Here is a 20,647-nt window from a genome sequence, read left to right on the forward strand (position 1 = left end):
ACATCCCCCAGACAAGCCCTGACTAGAGTCCATGGAAAGTGGGGGGGACAGTTGGCACCTCCCAGGAAGGAGGTGCTGAGGGCAAACCAGATCGCAGCTGGACAGCCATGGCCAGGCCACCACTTCCCTCAGCCACCAGACTTAAGAGCAGCCAAGGCTGACCCCTCCACAGCACACTTGACCTCAGAGTTGTGCAGCACATGGGAGGCCCTTTCTGAAATATTTTCTTAATTATTAGGACACTAACATGTTTGATACCCTTTATCAAGCTCAGATAGCGACTGAGCAAAAGAAAGGAATGCAAATATGTCTAGGTTAGCATTTGTTCACACCCCAGCATGCAGGAAGGGCTCAGGCAGGCACCAGGCTCTGCTCACCATCCCATGAGCAGCACAGCTCGGGGTCTCCGGGCTTGCTGACAGCTAGCCTCCGCCGAGGGGAACACAAGCGTGTGTGCTGACTATGTTCTGGAGCCATTGGTATCCTAATGACGGACACCCCAGTGCTCCTCAGATCTCTAGGGGAGGAGGTGCTCAGTACTAACAACCATTTTGAACAACTAACTGTTGTTCAAATATCTGTACTTTTTGTTCAAATAACTTGTTGTTCAGTGTACTTGCTGTTCAAATAACCGTACGTGGTTAGTATGGAGGCACAAAGTAAAACCCAACACTTTAGTTTTAACTAAACGAAGTAGTTAGTACAGGCTTGCATCCCTCTTTCTATCCTTTCTTACGTCAAGACACAAGAAAAGAGTGAGCAAACATCTAGTTACCATGGCATTTTTACCTTTTAGGCTTCTGCAACTCTCACATGGGAAGAGAAAGCAAACTGACTTGGATGATTGTCCCTACTCCCAGATTCAAGCCACCAGGGTGGTCCAAGGATATTATCCCTCCCCTTTGGCTGACCTACCGTACCTCTGAAGTCTTCAACTCCATTTGGAAGGTCTAGAGGTATTTACAGAGCTATGCAGCCAATGGTCTGCCTAGTGCGTGATACATGCCTGATACCATGGATGTTCTTGATGGCATAGCTAATCTCCCGTCGCAGCTCCTTCTCATCAAACTCCATCTGCACCAAGAGAGAATTTTATCAGAAATGGTCTGACACTTATTTGCTAAACCCCAGAATACACAACAGCATGCTTTACAGAGTCCCATGCCAGCACTGTCATGTGGCAGATGAGAGATTAGCCCAAGGGTTGGATACAGAGCTCAGCCATAAAGCTTCTATTGCCAATGCAGACATCCTGGACAAATATGAATAGTAAGGGCCTACGTGTACAGCTGCCAAGCCCCAGCAGCTCTCAAGGGAGCTGCCCTGAGATAAAGGAATAAGACTGAAGTGCTACATTGCTTTCTAAAACTATTTTGCCTCCCGAGATTTAGCATGAGGTCTTGGCATCTGTTTTTTCAGTGAACACCACAAATAGATTTACAATTCACATACAAATATGTATTATCCAATATAGGCAGGCTCTTGTATTGCACTAAAAAAGCTTCAACTTATTCAAATGCAAAAAAAGGAAGGAAAATGCAGAAAATCCAGGAGTGCAGTGATTTAACTCTAGTCTGTTCCAACTGGCATTAAAAGAAGTTTTTCCATACCACTTCCGATCAGGCCATCCTGATCAGTACTTTGCCATCCAAGAAAACTATCATCAATTAGAATCCCCTTCAACTGTTACGACAGTAGAACAGTTTCTACACTGTTCCCACCATTGACAGGGCACAGACAGAAATAATCCCAGGTGTATCTACATCCTCTTTCCAGCTTCTTGCACATTTATTAGGGCAACTTTGACTCTAGTCTGGTGCTCAGGATCAAGGAAGTACAAGTTTCAGCACCATTCGTACTGTGTGAAAGTCAGTCAAAGTAGTTTTGACACAACATACCTGCAAGAATATTTGCTCATTGATTTACTATTGCTTGTGTTAAAGGAAGTTATTTTGCACATTTAATTTAGCATTTAGGAATTAAGCCAAAGAAATACTGTCATTTAACCAAGAGAAATTTAAGTTCTGTAACAAGGACAGGGACCGAGGGAAAGGTCAGTGCTATGGGAAGGCTCCAATAAGAGACTACATAAAAAAAAAAAAAAAGGAAGGAAAAAACATGAAACAAAGTACTCAAAAGGGAAAGACAGATGATGAAAGGTACCAAGAGGAGCAAGACGACAGACAGAAGAGGTAACAGAGAGAAGGCTAGAAGACAAAGCGTATCTCAGCAGCACCGAGAAGCAGTACCTTCACCAGTTCAAAGGGGAAACGCTCATGGAAGATGCGGTTAATCCTTGCTCCTCCTGACAGCTCATAGGTATCAATTTGGTCTCCAGAGCCTTCAATGCGTTTCTCAAAGTCCACGGCAAACTGCTGCACCATCCTGAAAGAAGGCAAAAAACATAAAGTAGAAGTCATGGCTGAGCAGTTGTCTCCATGAAGGAGGGAGGTACATGCAGCTGAGGCCACTTACTGAAGTAGAGCTTTGGTCTTGCGAGCAGGGTCATCAGGGCGAAAGTTCTTGTACTCCTCCACCTCCTTCTCAATGGAGAGAAGCTGGCTTTGGAGCTTGTTCCGCAGCCCTGGCAGGGTGTCACGGATGTGGTTGGTCAATTGCTGCACAAGAAGGTTGAAGATGATAATAAACCTCTAGGTGGTTACTGGGACGAGTTTGCTACCTCTGCACCACAAAATAGAGCAATGCTCCTCTCTTCTGTGTTCAATCCTTCTGAGTGGTCCTAGTAAAAAGTCTGTCCCAGGACAGATACCAGCTGGGTGTATCCCATCTCCCCAGCTCCTACCTACTACATCCCTCTACTCCTGACGTCCATTTTACCTTCTAGTCCACTACAAAACTCCCATTCATGCAAGGCTGCTGCCTCCAACCCAAGAATAAGCTTCACATGCAGGTATCAGTATTTGCTATTTACACCAGGGTAAAGGCTATTCTATCTTCAGATTAGCAGACCACTGAAACCCCAAGGTGGTGGTTAAGCCTTTGTAATGCTACGTGTGACAAAGCAAGGTGGAAGAAGCCAAAGCCACCGATGAGGCTCTAATAAGAGAGTTTCCACAGAGCTCAGCTGTGGAAAACTCCAGTTTGAAGATGAATATTTAAATAAGAGAAAAAAATGAAAAAAGTAATTCTTCACTTAAGGGAGTATTTCAAGGGAACAGAGAGGGAAGCAACAATAAATTGTTACTGTCTGAGACAGGAGGTAAGACAGCCTTAGTAGATGGGAAAGTTACTACCATTTAAATCAATCTTTGCAGCTTACTGTTAGGTACAGAGACCACTAGAAATTTAGAAGTTATCTTTTAGCTTAAGCAGAAAGATCTTGCATTCCGATAGCATAAACGCCATGAACCAACTATTGATTTTGCACCAGTGTCACTGATAAAGCAGTGCTGTGCCTTTGGCATATAAGCTCCATTACTGGCCTTAATGTGTTTCACTATCAGGATTATACAAGTCAGACATGCTTCGCAGGACTTGGCATCAAAGCGCCTTTTACGATGCAGAGGAGGAAGAGTTAACCAATCTTCACAAGCCTCACCGCAGCAAAACAATTTAAAGTATATGAATTTGCTGACCACGATTTTTAGCTTTTCCTGTATTTTTCCACCTCAGAAGAGCCCTGATGGCTGCCTAATCATTCTTGTGACATAGTGGGCAGCAGTTCTTAACTGTTGACAGTACCTGGTTTAATACTTTCTGCAGGTAGGGGGTTCCCATGCGATCAGCCATGTGTCTGTAGGCTGGGTGCGAAAGAAAAAATTTTCTCTCTGCAGCCAGAGCTGCCTGAATGTCCTTCTTGCCATCAATGTCCTTCTGACTCCTGTTGACTACACCAATGTAACCTAGAAGAGTGGGGTTAGAGATCAGGTGGTTGCAAGGATGAGAACATAAGCAGGACTCTGATTGAGAAGGATAAAGTTACTCAGCCGGCAGCACTGCAAAAAGGGAATTCTAGTGGCAGCACATTATTAGGAACCAACTGGAAGAGTTTAAAACCACAATTTCCTCTGAATAGCCCGGGTTCCGATATTTCAGTATGCAGGACAAAAATGACTATGCAACTGAGAATTAACATATTTATTACTGTTTCCCCTATCACAAAGCATACCCTAGTCTCATTCATTTGAGACTCTTCTGTTAAAGTCCTCAGTATAGGTACTTTGCTACGGCTACACACAGCATGTATGACACTCCAAAATTATTTCATCTGATACACTATGGCAATCTCATCTAGCTAAAAAGACAAGGGGAGTCTCTTAGACAGGAGTTCCATTTTTGCAGCTTGCCTTATTGAAAGAAGTAAGGAAAGAGACAGTAAAGATAAGAACATAAAGCTATGCTTCTGCTAGGACTACATATCAAGGTACAACTACCTAAAAAGGTCCTATTAACAGCGTTACTGTTCCTCAGCTCTTCTCAGTTCCACCTTGGAACAGAGATGGCTTAACCACAAGCTGTAACAGATGTTGCAGGAAAGGGATGCACTGGAGGAAGGGGATGAGGCCAGGACACCTCACACAGGGAAAAATATAGGAAGGAGATCATAGACAAAGCATGAGGAAACATACCTCTACGAAGAGGAAGTAATTTATTTTCTAATACATCTCTTGCATCAGTTCCTTCATCCATAAGATCCAGCTTCGTGATGACTCCAATAGTGCGTTGCCCTATGGAAAACACACACATACTTGATCAAGCAAACTACTCATGTAATCCTTTGTTCAGATTGCCCAACTTGGCTACTTGGGGGCTCCTGAGCTCAAACATTACAGTTCCCATCATGTCTCAGAGGCCATGAGAACAAAACAGACTGCAATCGAGCTCTTCTGAGCTATATCCTGCTGAAACATGCCACAGCAGAGAAGATTTTAGTGCAGATTTTCCTACTTTTCTCCAGGCAGAATGCAGATGAGTAAAGGAAAAGAAATCCTTTACCTCTTCAGAAATGGGGCTCAGACAAAGAAAGAAAAGAGGAATAACAAAAAAATCTATTACAGTAACTGTTAACACTGACTAACACCTCTCAGAAGAACGTGTGTTGGTGAAGATACAACCCAAGACAAGAGAGGAGCCCACAGCTACTGGGCTAATTACAATCAAAATGTAAAAGGAAAATCAGGCCACTGTCTAGCAATGTCATGCTAAATTAAGAGGCATTTACCTTGAGGATCCACCTCCTTTGCAATCTTCAGGGCGTCAGAATTGGCCAAATCGGAGTTGGCTGGAGATACTGCCAGGATGAGGCAATTCTCTTTGGTGACAAACTGCATGAGCATATCTCTGATCTGAAACTCTATGTCAGGGGGCTGGTCTCCCACTGGGACTTTTGTCATACCCGGTAGATCCACCAAGGTCAGGTTCAGGACTAGACATAGGAAATAGGAGACAGCACAAGGGCGTGTTGAGGTATGAATGTTCTGGTCTATAAGCACCACCTGTATCTTTAGCATCTCCAATATACAATAGCTATAACAGCACACAGAACTTCCTAGTTCCTTTTTATTACCGCTTAGTAAAAACTAGTCGCTAGTTGTTACTAGTTGTGATTGTCAGTGATCTCATCACCCTTCCCTTTAAATCACTTGTTCTCATAATCACGGAAACTGTGCCCTCAAGTCCTTCCACGTATGCTACACTGAAAGGAAAGGGATGACAGTATGGTTTTTTCACTTCATAACAAAGAGTGGAGAGTCAGAAGCGTTGGTTCCACTCAAGAGTTGTCTCCAGTATTGAAGAACTCAGTCCTGCCATCCTTATTCAAGGAAGGCTCCTGTGAAAGTCAGCTGGGCCTTCTCCTGAAGGACTACAACATGCAGCCCTATAACTGTTTAGCTGTTTTTCTGATAGAAAAAATAAAAACTAAAAATCAAGCACAGGTTCTACCTGACCAACTGCTATGTAGCACTGAGCTGCTGCTTTCCAAGAAATGCCCATACAGCTGTTCACATTTAAAGAGCTGGCCAACTTGGGACCATGCTGTTCCCTTGTTTAAGCAGAATTATTCCACCGAGATCGGTACCACATGATGCAGGCACTGCCTCAGAGAGAACTATACAAAGTACACCTTTACATGCAAACATGAAGGCAAGTGCTCCTCAAGAAAGCTACTCTCCCTATCAGTTGTTCTTTGTTCCATTTATTTGCCCAGTAAAGCAGTATCAGAAAGCAGGGAGAGACAACAGCTCTTCACCATAATGCCCACACTGCTGGAAAGGAACAGCCTCAGGACCAAGTTTCAGCACAGACATGAGTTGTTTCAAAGAGAAGTTCTGAAAGCAATCACATACCTCGGCTGGCAGACAAACCTGTTACAGCAGTAATGCTAAGGCTGGCAGTTCGATGGCCCAGGCACATGGAGATTCAAGTCAAACCAAGCACACTCACCATTTCACCTCCATTCTTTCTGTCTTTACTTCATGACAAAGCAGCAACCTGCCTCATCTATCTCCTGACTCAGATGCTGCGTTGGGACTCACCATGGGGAGAGTAGACTCGAAGGTTGATTGGCACAGGGGAAATCCCTTTGTTGGAGCCAGTAACACGATCCGTTTCAGCCTCGATCTCCAAACGGACCTCCTCAAAATCAGTGAATTTCTTTCCTTTGCAGTGTAAGAACTCACCATATTCTATTTAAACAGAAGCAGAGAGTCGTAAGTCGTCACTGAGATCAGAGAAACGCTTAGTGTGACAAAAACATCATGTCTCAAAGTAAAACAAAACAAAAACCAGGGAAGAAGTCTGGCAAAGGCCTTTCTCACTATGACCTGGAAGGGTGGCATAGAAGTTACTGCAGTCACATCATCTGGTCAACATCTGAGAGAATTCAGTTGAGCCCAGTATCTTCACCAACCAGCCTTTGCCCCAGCAGAGGCATCCTCACTTGTCTTCAACAGTAACCCAGGACCTTCTCTGTTGATACTGAGCCACCTTAGCATGCACCTGCCTGCAGCAACAGTGACTTCTACAGCTACACTGGGAGATACCTTGGTACTCAGAACTTGGACTAGCTCTGTATTAAAGTGCTGGGGGTAAATAAGTATCATTATGTAATGAGAACAGACTCAAGAGAATCTGAAGAAAAACCAAAAAACACAGACCTTCTCTTGACATTGTTTTGAATTGGCTGGTGGCTGGGGGTTCTTGTGTGTCAGTCCTTGACTAGGCTAACCAATCCAAGAACCCTCTCTTTTCAATTTTGAAAGCCTTGTAAAAGTCAAATTGTCTCCTTGCTGTACACAAGGACTGCCGTGGAGAGGTCACATTCACCTGACAAGAGGAAGAGTACCTTGAAACATTCACTTGCCAACTCATAGATGAGATCTTAACTTATGTTAAGGGGAACGGTAATGAAGATATCCTGCAAGTAAATAGCAACACCAGTGAACTGCACAGAAGACCAGGCACAGAACTCTGTAGACCTTCTTCTCCAGATCCCAGTGGTCTCACACGGGGTTTTAGTACATTAAGTCATCTCAACCCTTTATTTCCACGCTTTGTCAGCAGGGTCATCTGACTTAGGTCTTACCCACTCGTAAGTGTCACAACCGCATAGGCAAAGGAAAATTGTGAGAAGTATACACATGGAGCCTTGCCTAATGAATTAAACCACAAAAACCTAAGCAGCATTTTGCTTCTGAACACTTAATGCATCAGATGTTAGACAGACAGAACTGGAAACCAGCTGCAGGTCATTTTTACTGGGGAAAATTCTTCTTTATTTTTTCCACACTGACCAAGTAAGACCTTTCTTGACTGAAGACAGCAATCCAGCTGGAGACACAGGGAAGGTAGCTCACATACCTGTGCTGGAGTTGACCAGCTGCAGGACCAGCGGGCGTCTGGTTACAATGCCAGATCCACGTGGCAGAAAGTCCCTGAAATTAAACAGGAAGTTTCAGATGAGTGAATGATCGTTTCCTTCCCTTTTCATGGCTTTTCTGCTTCTATAAGTACGCATGGATTCTAATAGGGAGTCTCAGCCATGGACACAAAAATGTTTAAGGCACTAAAAACCAAGTACTCCTCCTCAAGGAGGGTAAGAGCTTGTTGTTCTGAAGAAGCCTATATTCACAGCACATACCTTCTAATCCTGTCTGTAACAGTTATATAGCCTCTTCAGCCGAAATTCCAAGTTAAACCAACAAGCCCATTTAATACAGCTGTCTGTACTGTGGAAAAAACAATCTTTTTCACCAGAAAGAAAAGAGAAGTTGAAACAGAGCCCAAAAACTAGTGTGCCTCCCTTTGACAAAATGCAATTTCCCAAACTACAACAAAAATCACTCACACCCTGCACTTTCAGGCTTCAGAAGACACCACGTTGTTCCAGCATGCAAACACCATATGATACATCTGAAAGAATAAACAGCAGCCAAAGGCTTGCCTCCACCCAGAGTTTCTCCTGGCTAACTACTCAAGACATAAGTATTGCCAATGCAAAAGCAGCAGCAGTTTCCTTCCATATTCACAAGAAACCTCAATTTCTGTCTGCTTCGAATCACTGCAAAGGAAGAAAGCCTTTCATTATCCTTCTCCAAATGCTGACTTAGCAGCCCACAAGTTCTCCTCTGGTTTTTCTTTTTCCAGATCCAAGTGCTTTGAGCAAAGCTAGGCATGCTCACTGCACCTGCCGATGACCTTGCTAGTCTGTGGTCTGGTTTTCAAGTACTCAGCTGTTCACACGGCTCTTCAAGAGCCACTGAGCAGTTCTGACAATATGATCAATTGCTTCCTTGCCTAGTGCGAGAAGCATTGCTTCAAAACATGGTTCCTACAGCCTGAATATAATTCTTTTTGCTAAAAGAAGTCCCATCTACATTGCTGGGACTCTGGCGCACAAACCTCCCTCCCTTGATAGCCGTAGCAGCAAATAATTTTGCTAATTCAATAGTGACTAACTACTCTGGTAAAGGAGAAATCCAGGGCTCTTCATGCTGAGCATCTTGCTTTAGTCCTGCATGAGCCTAACACTGACAAAGGAAATTAAGATAAGGAATAAGCTTTTGTTTCAACACATCAGGCAAGGACTTGAGCAGTCTTGTTTCGGCTCCTGGTTTGGCCACTCTTTTCCTATGTAATCCTGTGCAAGTTCTTCTCCTTCTCTGTATTTCCCTTGACTCAGCTACAAAAGCAACCCTCCATCTTTGGGGCTGTCAGAATAACTTGGTAACATCAAAAACTGCAGAGTAGTTTCAAGTGAAGGGAGGGTAAGAAGGCATCCTACAGCCACCTCAAATAAAAGTATCTCCCATAAATTACTAGAGTAAAAGGGCCTCTGGTACAACTCTACCAGTAAAAATAAGATTGTAATTAATTCTCATTTTTTCAGACATATAAAGAGTTAACCAGGGTTTGTCTTTCATTTGTTTTTCAAATAATACAGCTCTAGTTTTTCAATTCCAGTGGGATTAACCCTGGAATCTTTGAGGCATTGCATCATTCTAGCAGCTTTCTGCTGTCTCAGCTCCATTCCTATAGATGTCTATGGTCAATATGTGACAGAGTCCTACCCTAGCCTCAGTTTTTAGCATAACAAATCCATCTGAGCTGCACTGACTTATTTTTAGCTTATTGTATCCGAGAAAAAGGTATCCTATTACTATAGATTCCCTTTCTAGCACACTGAGACAATACTCTAGTTATTGATCTCTAATTTGCAGTATCAAATCCTGCTTTACTGTTGGAAAAGCACCACTTACGTTGACAAGCATGAGCTCTTTAAAAATTAAGACTCCGCTCATGTTGTGCTCCATATTTTCCTGAAGATTTCTGATTTGGCCAAAATCCTGATTTCTATGCTGTCCTCGTCACAGCTACTAAGGCAGAAACTCAGGACAAAGGTAGATGGAAAACCTATGTGGCACCTGGGTTCCATCATTATAAAAAATGACCCGGTTTACTGTGTTAACTGAAGTAGCTCCTGGGCTATTCCAAGTTAAAAACCTCTAAGTCCTCATAGAGAACAAGACAACAAAACCATTAGCCAAACCTAAACCAGTCTTAGCACTGCTTTAGTTCTGAGACCATGATTCACATGGAATCTGATAACTAACATCAAAAAATAAACGGACGTTCTTTCTTATCCACAAACTACTGGGAGGTACATGCAGTTCAACTAAGGTTCTCTCTACACTTGACTCTCATCAGGAATTACAGTCAAAAAGCTTTATAAAAACCCACAACCGATGCAGTATCACCTCATTTTATCCACAGTATTCCCTGTCCTTCTTCACTTCCTTTCTTTACAGTCTCTTGGACAAACTCCTTCTTCCTCCTGCTCCAGCTAAGCCTTTCAAATCACAGACACCAAAAAGTACAGGTTAGTGAATTCTGCAGCAAGCTGGCTGGGTGCCAAGGAGGAGGCTGTGTATGGGAGTCTTTGCCTGCACTCTCGCTGGAGAGCTAACAAACCAGTGATGTAAATAAACCACAGCTGAGCATGTGTGACATGGACAACATGCCCAGCACAGTTCTTGAGTCGACTTAGGAGCCAGGAGAAAGACCTACAGGCACACCTATTGCTCCTGAAAGAGCAGCACAAAGTGATGAAATTAAGTCAGAATCACGGAAACAATACATGCGATAAGAACCACCACCTGCCAGGTGACTTGGGCAGACAAGAGTAGAAAGGTTAGATAAACTGGCTTATTCAATTCCAGCACAGGAGGTGTACGGTGGCAAGGCTAGGGGAGGAACTAGAAAGATGGACTAAGCCTTCAGCGATAACACGCCGTAAGGCTCCGAGCACTGAACAACAAGGGCAGCCAGGATTCCGCTTGTGAGACCAGGCAGCCTCTAGCATGACATCAAAAGCAGCCTCATTACATACATCGCTATACAAGACTTCATGCCTGAAATATGTTATTCAATTAGGTTGAGGGCACCAACCCCCTGTTTTCTTCCTTCACTTTGTATCTAAGAACTGAAGATTACTTTTTTTTTTGTTGCCTTGTTTTTAACGTGCAGAAGTGGCATGGCAACATTTCATTTCTTATGCTTTTAAGCAGGAATACCACACTACTGCTTCTTCAGACTAGGCTTCATCCAGAAAACACAGAAAATTAGCAGCTAAATCAGAGAGAAATTGTATTCATGGAACATAAATACTTAACCTGCTTGTATCTTTTTCGCTTAGCTATTGTATCAGTATAGGTATCGGTTCCAGCAATGCAATTCCAAGCATTTTATCAGGGTGCGAGAACAAGGCTCCGATCAGCTATGTTCTCCAAACCATCAGTTATTGATAGATGTATTTAAACATCTTTCATACTCATCTTTTATTAACTACAGTTAGAGAGAGGATACTGAGTGAGTACTTGATCGGTGATAGATTTCCTCTTCCAAATGGAGACAACAAAAAGAACAAGGATGCAAATACTGATGGGTCTTGGGCTGAAAAAGTCCAGGCGGGGAAGTGACCTGAAAAAAGTCATGTATTGTTGTATTTCGCATTGCTCACTTCTGAAGTGCTTATATATGTGCAACTAGCTACCTCAGGGCAAAGCCAATCACATCATCCCTTCCAGTCTTATTTCTGTTCTAGTATGCAGAGCTGCATTAAAGTACACATTTGGGCCGAAAGCTGCATTAGCAATGCAATAGTAAAAAAATATATTTGAGGGATGGAAAACAATCTAGCAGTTACTGTAGAGCAACGTTCAAACAAAATCCAAATGTGTCAGAAACTTAAAGGCAATCAATGTCATGCAGCAATACATTTACAGTCAGGGCACTGGGGTCTCAGGGTTTCCCTAGGAGTATCGTTAAATTAAAGCCAGACACACCACACATTAGGTAACTTGGAATCCTACAGAACAAAAAAGCGCTGTTAATGACAGAAAAAGCATGTTTGGTCTATAAACAAGTTTCAGAGTTCATTAAATGACTTGCCCAGTATAGAGGATTAGAAGTTAAAGGTAACATGGACCAAAGACATTTTCCCCCTAGACTATCTACAAGACACAAAAAAATTGACAAAGTTATTGTATAATTCAACATACATTGTATGGAAAGGGAAGAAAACATTGGTAGATGCAGTCAAAAATGAAAGAGATACACCCACGGGAAAAGCTTGGGACTTCTGAAGAGGCACACATTGAAACTTTTAGACAAGTTTCTTGTGTTTATTCATTGCTACTACGTTTAAGAAAGTGTCACCATCTCCATTAAGAGACTTACATGAGCTGCTTGCTGCAGTGGGGCCACATTTGTTCTTAAAGAACACACAAAATTTGCTAGTCAGAAAAATACTTGTTTACTCCTTTGGTTAAGCACTCGATCTGATGTTTTCTTGTTAAACAAGAGATAACTAGATCTTTGGAGAAGGAATTCATCTTCCAGCATCTCAGTGATCATTATGGGCATATTGTGCCTGGTTCACCTGCTTCATTAGAGTAAGTGCTCTCAAACTTGATTTTGAGAAAAATCAAGAGAAAAGTGATTGCATGCACAAGTCCGTCCCTTTGTGCTTTGCCAGAAGTGGTTAGCTCACTGTTTTAGGTTTGTGCTCCAAGGCTTAGAGGCTCCCTGTAACAGTCACAGTGGCATTTAATTCCAGCAACACTGCATTTGCAGGTAACCTGCCTACGATCTTGTAGCCATGACATTCAGCAGTGGCAACCATAACCTCCTAACACTGAGGGAAGGTAACATACTAATGGCATTCCTACATACCAGCTCCAAATGCAGCTGCTGCTCGATACTCTTCCACTGCAAGTATGTGTACCCTGCATTCCCTCCTTCCATCAAATTTAATTGGAAAAGCACCTCTGCTGGCTATGTCCTTCGCACTGCACAAAGATACTGTCTACTTTTTTGCAGCTCATCATTTTAGTGAGAGGCCCACTAAATTTGTCAAAAGATCACTATGTAGTACTGACCAAGAAATTTAATTTCAGCTATAAACACACCCATGAGGGGGGACTGCATTTACACAGATTTTCAGAGAGACACCTGAGACAAACTCTTCTTGCTCATATATTCTATAAAACTTAATGTGTCTGGACAAGAAAGCTTACAGAAAAGCCTTCGAGTCAAAGCTTTTTCATGCACAATGTAAGTCTCCACTGAAGTTGAGACAAAAGTCATTGGGAGTCAATAACAGAACCAAGTCCGTAGTAAAGCCTCCTGTTCTGAACTGACAAACCAAATGCTCCCACCACCACTTACTTTCCCTCCTGTCAGAGAAGCTAGAAGGCTTGCAAAGCTGTTTGTAGAGGGCTTTGAAATAAAAATCTAAGCCTAGTCCAAATATACCAATACAGCATCCTTGCAAGTTTATTGTTTGTCAGCCCGTTGAGATTCTTGGATCAGAACACACTAGAGAAGGTAAAGCCTCAATTAAAAAGCCAAACAGCAGCTTATGAAGACATAAAAGTGGTTCCAAAGAACAGAAGAGTGAACGCCACCATCTGATCATTTAACTTCAATTTGATTTCTTATTTAATACCTACAGACAAAAAGGGTATTAAGGGAATTGATTAATTCCCAGTTTGGATTATATTAGTGTCAGAAAATTAAGATTCACACAGCCTCCACAATTTCACATGGCTGTTTCTGTTTTTAAAATCCAGTATTTGTTATTTCCTGTGTTCTAGTAGTGCCCAGGGACAGCAATTCAATCAGAACCGCACAAAGCATGATGCCAATACACAGCAAAAAAAAAAAAAGCCAAACGGTTCCTGCCTTTATGGATTTTGCTATCTGGTTATACAGTTCTGACCTGCTCCTGCTTAAGCTTAGCACTATCTTCATTTCCTCTGTCAATGCTTATAGCTGATCATTCTTCATTCACACACATCCAGATCAAGAGTTCTTCATTAGCTCATCACAGCACAATGCATTACAAGAATCCCAAGACAATCTAGGGGTATTGGTACCTTTGGCGTATGACTCTTGATCGCTGCACTGATTGGCAACATTCACATTTTCATACAGGCTGCAATCTATGAATGGCTTATATATAAATCTCTCTGAACAGCACAACAGCTACATTTTCAAACACATTCTTACCCCAGCATGTGTCTCAAATGAATCCTTAAAACATAGGCTAACACCTATGCAACACATTAGCCACAGAATATCTGCAAGACGCAAAGTATTTACTATCAATCTTATTGACTGCTAAAACAAACACCTTAGAAACAGTAGTAGCTTTCCACTTCTTAGACTCGAACTCAAGCCTGGTGCTCCTTTGTAACAGCATCACCTAGTGCTACCAAAAGGTAGAAACCTGATGCAGGAACTACCCTCGAGAGTGCCTTCCTGGTCCGATCCTTCAACTGACACACAAGTACATGCATAAACAACTCTACAACCCAAGGCATGGGGCAAGAACAAGGACAAATCTGTTCTTACCTCTGCCAGCCAGCAGGTTAACAAGAGGGCTGCATTACAGATTCAGACTTCCCTTTCCTGCTGACCTTGTGGCCTCCAAGAGCTCTTATCTTCCACGAACCAAAGCATTTCTCAAAAAAAGCCACACAGGCCAACATGAACAGCAAACATTTAAAAGCAGGTGCCTTATGAACAAAAGCACCCATCAACTTAACTGTTTTTCTCTGCCCTTAGCTTTCATCTTCCTTTCACGCTGCATGATGTGAACTTGGGACATCAGTCCTACAGACTCATAACCACGTGCTAAGTCTCATTCCTAAGTAGCCACATTTTTTCCGTTAAGATTAGCACTTTTAGACTCAGATGTGAAAGCCAGGGGATGCATGCTATTTATCTGACAGTTGCTACAGCATAACAGTGTGCCTAAGCCTTGACCCACAGTGAAAGAGTAATTCCATAAGCACTTGGTATAATATCGTTTCTTCGGGTGTAGTTGGTACTGGTCACACAATGGATACATATAGAAATAAAGATCTATTGTAAGTACATCACATTCCAGCATACTGGCAATATTATTGTGCACAATGGTTCATTATTCAAGAATACAATTGTGAAAAAATAAAGACAAGCAATAGTTCATGAGTGTCATCATAATATACATGTTAGCAGAAACAAAAAAAAAATAAAGAGAAGGCTTCCCACTGCCTTGTGCCTTGCGTTCCTATTTACAGTAGCGCAAAGGGAGGTTAACACCATTGTGCTGACTTGGAACACTTACAATTGCTTTGTTACGTCGTACTGGCACTCAAACAGCATCTGCAACACCTAGCTGTTTCTCCCCAGTACAGTTCTCCACATCAGTAACCAAGAAGGGCCAAGCACACCTTGTTTGCTGTACTTAAGTTCCCAGAAACCATCCTACAAACTTCACAGGTGCTGTATGAGCAGGGCAAAGCACAAATGCTAGCAGCATACTACTGGATAACTTGTCAGAGAGGATAGATAATAAACTGGAAAGTAACTTCTGAAGTTTGCACCTTCTCCTATTCCCCTATCTGCCTTGAGTTCTTCTATTCTTTTGCACAGTGCTGCAGTTGATACCACCACAGGTCCCCAGCAAGCATGAGGGCTAATTCTGTCCAAGATGCCTTTATTAAGGTTTTATGCAGAGACTGAGGCACTATGGTCTTCAAACGTGAAAGGACAGCAACTATGCTAATTCACTGCAAGAACAGAAGTGTAGAAATAGGTTGTATTACATGCTCACACACACACCCTGCTCCAGAACTGACATTATGACTCTCACTGCAATAGTCACCTTTGCTTTGTTTCCTCTGCCCCTTTTACAAGGGACCAAGGATGTGTGGTGTTCTGAAGTGCTCCATCTTTTTGCCCCGTACTGTGCTCTCACTTCAAAGTAAGAAAAATTAGTGTATTCATAGTAACATATGAAGTAAATAAAGCCACCTAAGAAATCAACACTTGCTGCAAAAGGCAACATTTCAAAACCCATAATGACACCACATCAGAAGCTTTGCCAAAGGAGACTGCCCCCTCCAACAGAATCCACCTCCATAGAAAAGTGCATGGCTGGCTGTTTGAAAGCCTACATGCGGTAAGTTCAGCGAGTCAAATCCAGTTCCTCATGAACAAACATAATGGTGGGGTTTGTTTCACTGACATTTGGGACTACACGATGTGCTGTGGGGAGACAGCAGCTGAATGAATTTCCATCTCAGCCATAGGGCTTGTCTCTTCATCATGGGACAGAGCACAATTACTTGGCCACTGATCCAGGTGTACAGAGGTGACAGACTCCAGCACTATTCCCAGAAATTACCAAGAAGGCGATGCAGGTAGAACCTAGATCTTCCCTTTCCTACAGAACAGGATAAGGCCTTCTGTTAATGAAATGCATTGTCAAATTTTTGTGCTCTTACGGGTCTCTGGGAGGACCCACGTGCTTCAAACACCAAAAGTGTTAATTGAAAAAGGGTTACCCCCATCAGAACGCATTTGTTGAGTCAAGTGTGGGCTGAGGGGGCTCAGACAACTAGAGAGGGGATAGGCCCTGTGCAACCTTCTCCTGCATCACTGATGCTTCAGCTGCAGTAGCCGTGTTTAGACTTCAGCCTGCAGCACCCTTACAAACACTGCTAAAGCAAAAAGGAAGGTGCATAGCAATTTTTACACTAACACTTCCTTAGAAACAGCACTCTCCTCTATGCCTTCCAGAACGTGCTAAATTCTGCTTTCCTGGCTTATCTCTGACTGCACAGACTGGCTCCCAGGAGTCACCGCAGTCAGCGCCTTTCTCATTCACTCCTTCCACATCTCCCTGCCTTGTACCTCATGCAGCCTCCCTCCTGCACATGCCTCTATGCAGGTCTCCGGAAGCAGTGGGATAAGGTAAGTTTTTCTATTTATTTTTGTTTTAATCCTTTGCGCTGATTTTTGTTTCGCACTCAGGGAACATCAAAAGCTTCAGGGTATATCAAAATCTGGAAGACAGCTGTACACATTATGCCAAGTCATGGCTGCACTAGAACCCCTGTGCACAAGTTAATCTGATGCAGAACTACAGAGCTTCATGGCTGTACTGCTTCCACAGGGCAAGAGACATCCAATGAGGTCAGAAGCACTCTTTCACTTCAGCTATTACACTTCTATTCAGTGGCCTGGGGGCCTGCCAGCCCACGGAGTGAAATGGCACAGCCGAGTTTGCCCTAGGGATTTGTGCTGCTGTATGTCTGCAGTAGTTCCAAGGAAGCCGCTATACCCTAGCTTTGTGCTTGGTAGACCTTACAGCAAGATCTGGCCTGACTTTCGAGGTGCACAATATATTTTTAGATGACCTGAAAATAAGGCAGAGATGTTGCTACTTTCTTCTGATGCACCCCTGCAAACCCATAACCAAGGGTTACCGCACCCAACTAACTCATCGGCTGTGCTACTTTGCATAAAGCAAGAATTTCCAACAGAGCTGCACTCCGTCCCTAACTCAGTTTACATAACACGTGCTGAAGTCCCTATATACAAGGGAGGGGAGACAGAAGCCAAGCGAATGGAATTCCTCTCCATTAGAGGTTACACAGCTCCTGTGCTACACCTGTAAGAGGGAAGAAGAGAACAGACAAGGGAATACCTTGGGAAGATGCTTAGACACACAGGCATTACCGTTTTTGCCAGTTTTCCACAGTCTGCTTCCTTCTATCTAGAAATCTAAGCTTTCCTTCCGAGTCACTGCTGGGGCCTAAAGAGGCAAGTACCTTCAGGGCACAAGATCCGAAGGACGGAGGTGCTGGTCAGCCCCTTTTGAAGAATCAGCACTAGGGTTTTGCACAAGGGCACAGGGTCCATTCAAACAGACTCAGTACTACAGACCCCTAGGAATACACAGGGTTAGTACATACCGTTCCTATTTGAACCTGAACAAGGTTTATATTCATGCTCTGAGTCCTCCTCTGGTTTCATGAGATGAACTTTCATTTTAGAAAAAAGGTTTCAAAATCAACACCCCCACTCACAGGACTTCAGGTGCTGTGACCTTCTGAAAGCAGTACAGCAAATATAACAGGATATACAATAATTTCATCAACAAGCAATGCCTGAAGCCCGTCTGAAAGATCCCAGCTTCCCCCAGTCCTTGCAGGCACCACAAGTAGTTCTCAGCTCTTGCCCAGAAGAAGGTGTGCTAAAGCCTGAGCACAGCTCACCACCTTACCCACCCTAACTGGTACGTCTGGGCAGGATACAGCGTCACAGCCGCCTGTGCTGCTCCTGCAGGGCTCCCTGCCGGCCGTGAGCGACCAAGGTCAGATTCTTTGCTTTGAAACACCATGGAGGACTGTGAACCTGGGAATCCTGGCACACCTCGACAGTACCTTGTGTCATCCCTGCTGAGGAAGCCTGCAACAGGAGCAGACTGGATCCACGCGTTTCTCTCCCTAGTTGTGGTCACTGAGCAGACAGATAATCCCTTCATGGGCTGCTGCTCTGCAGTTGCGGTGCGTTGACCAATCCAATCCGAGAGCCAGAACCAGGCCCAAGGGATAATTCCCCTCCTACTTCCCTACAACATGGTGAAACCTACTTGTTTCCATAGAAACAAATCAGTTTGATGTCCATACAGCTCCTGCATACCTCACTGCTGTGCATCAGCCCCAAGCTGCTGAGGCTGACAGATTTTAAGTAAGCATCTACAGCTACGGGTCAAGAGCTTGCAGGAGAAGCAGGAGGTACTGCTGGCACACAAACCCGGCCATCTCACCTGAGATGTTACTTGCTTCAGTTCATCTCTGCTGTGAGAGAACTGATCAGGAATATCCTTCCCCTCCTCCATTTTGAGGGCTGACTTATCTGCCAGATCCTCCCTGCTATGTTCCTGCGGATGGGTTAGCCCAGCACACACACAGACATAGCACAGATAGGAAAGGAAAACAGGGCACTCCAACACATCTACAGGGCACTTGTGAGCCAGTTTTCTCTTTGTATTTTTGCAGGTAAAAACTGTAAAGGGATTTTCTTGTTTGGAACTCTGCATTTTACTGTAGAGGATTATTTAGAGTGCTACAGCCTACAGTGCATCGCCTGATCTCAAAAAGTCGCTGCCCATTATAGCAAATGCCGCATTGACTCGGCTGCAGTGCTGGAGAAGCAGTGTCTTGAGAGAGCAGAAAATTGCAGCGCTTCTGCTGTGAAGCTTCCTCTGGGATCTTCTGGGTAATAGAAAATGAAGCCCTGGATCTTGCTTGCTGCCTTGGGATATTCAAGGTAAAGAATAATACAGCACTAATTCTACATGACAATATCAGGAATTCCTGGGATCAAGCAGCCTGGTGAAACCTGAATGGATGCAGCAGTAACGATTACACACTTGTTGAAAATGCAGCTTTGATTTCAAGACTTAATCCCAGAAGAAAGAACACAGGGCTGGCTTCACTCATTTAAAAAACAAACATAACATCAGATCTGTGTAACAATACCAGGATTCAGGGGAAAAGCAACCACAGCACTGGTGGGGTCCAGAGACCTCCAGAGCCACAGGTGTAAGAAACATTGCAATAGCATGATGCATTCTCCACCCCAACAGCTGTAAACCAGACCCTTCTGTCAGCCTTGCTGAATTTTCACCATCATAGCATAAAAGCAAGTTTTTCTTTTGCTCCCTCTGAAGCTTATATACCCTGACAAAAAAAAAAAAATGTCATGTAGATTATCATCTCCAGAAACTCTCTGCAACTTCCAGTCTCCAAGAGGACAGTACCAGGCATCAACACCACCCTAGAGCAAATTAATTCAGTCCTTATGGCAGTAGTAAAGAAACAGTTTTTGTGGCCATAAAAGTAAACCCATGACCCAGCATCTTTGCTTGTCTCTATCTCAAGCCATGCTGATTTGTCATAATACTGCAGTAACACTGCTCTGCTTTGGCACAAACAAATCTGACAAATCCTGTCTTTGCCGTAACAGAAGGGCTGCAGCCCTGAAACACATGACCTGTACAGCACCTGCAACTTGAGCTGCAAAAAAACAAAAGGACAAGCTACACACAAACTCTGGGACCAAAATGACTGATGGGAAAGCACAGCCACAATAACACCCTGGGATTAATGTATGCTAAAACCAGTGAGCAACAGGCTGACCTTGCTATTTCCCACCACCAGTGTCTTAATCTGTCCTAGCTCGCTGGAATCAGGCTGCAGCTGGGTCTAGACTAAAGCCTGTCCAGCAATAAAGGCTCTCCTGTGTTCAGGGACATCCATAGACTGTGCAGCAGTAACTAATTATTCAAGCTATTTGTCACGTGGAGACTCTGGATAGAGGGGTTTATCCCCCTTTTTGCCTTTCTCTCCTCCAAAGCAGGAAGCCAGGTACAGTGGCAGACTCAAAGATACCAAACACTCATGGTAAGTATCATCTTTGATTTCTTGTCAAAACTCCACCACCTCTGGAGTCCTGAAATCTGCTGCAAGACCTAAGAGAAGAACAAACAGCTTGACACACATTTCACCACTGCAGTATGACACCTCCTCCACTCCCAGACAGCACTGTGTGCTAGAAAAGAAGACATCCTCCCCAGAGCCTGAATGCCACAAAGGGTACTGGCAACTGAAAGAGTTCATTAGAAACAGCAAAATCACTTTGATGAACCCAATAGTACAAACCCAAATGGAAGCTGTATGAGGAAAGGAGGTGGTAGCTCAAGCTATGATGTGCTACTAGTGGCCAGACATGGGTTGTAGGTTTGTAAAATTGAATGCATGTGCCCTGATAATTTATCTTGGGTCAG

The 20,647-nt window shown here is 43.5% G+C and overlaps 1 protein-coding gene across 21 annotated transcripts in view; it reads right to left on the reverse strand.

Annotated features, from left to right (window-relative positions):
• DNM1 (dynamin 1) overlaps nt 1-20,647 on the reverse strand; it is a 68,721-nt gene that overhangs the window by 36,545 nt on the left and 11,529 nt on the right. For all 21 annotated transcript variants that reach the window (XR_013930316.1, XR_013930317.1, XR_013930318.1 and 18 more), the window contains exons 2-9: nt 7,822-7,895; nt 6,498-6,647; nt 5,183-5,386; nt 4,590-4,688; nt 3,703-3,863; nt 2,476-2,618; nt 2,250-2,385; nt 1,007-1,074 (exon numbers count right to left, since the gene is read on the reverse strand). Coding sequence is in view for 15 of the 21 variants with exons in the window: in XM_080401080.1 (XP_080257206.1) it covers nt 1,007-1,074; nt 2,250-2,385; nt 2,476-2,618; nt 3,703-3,863; nt 4,590-4,688; nt 5,183-5,386; nt 6,498-6,647; nt 7,822-7,895 (1,035 nt within the window). In the remaining 6 variants the exon portion in view is untranslated. The remainder of the gene's footprint in view (nt 1-1,006; nt 1,075-2,249; nt 2,386-2,475; nt 2,619-3,702; nt 3,864-4,589; nt 4,689-5,182; nt 5,387-6,497; nt 6,648-7,821; nt 7,896-20,647) is intronic.

This window comes from Falco punctatus (assembly GCF_963210335.1).
Source record: "Falco punctatus genome assembly, chromosome: 9".
Lineage (NCBI taxonomy): Eukaryota > Metazoa > Chordata > Aves > Falconiformes > Falconidae > Falco > Falco punctatus.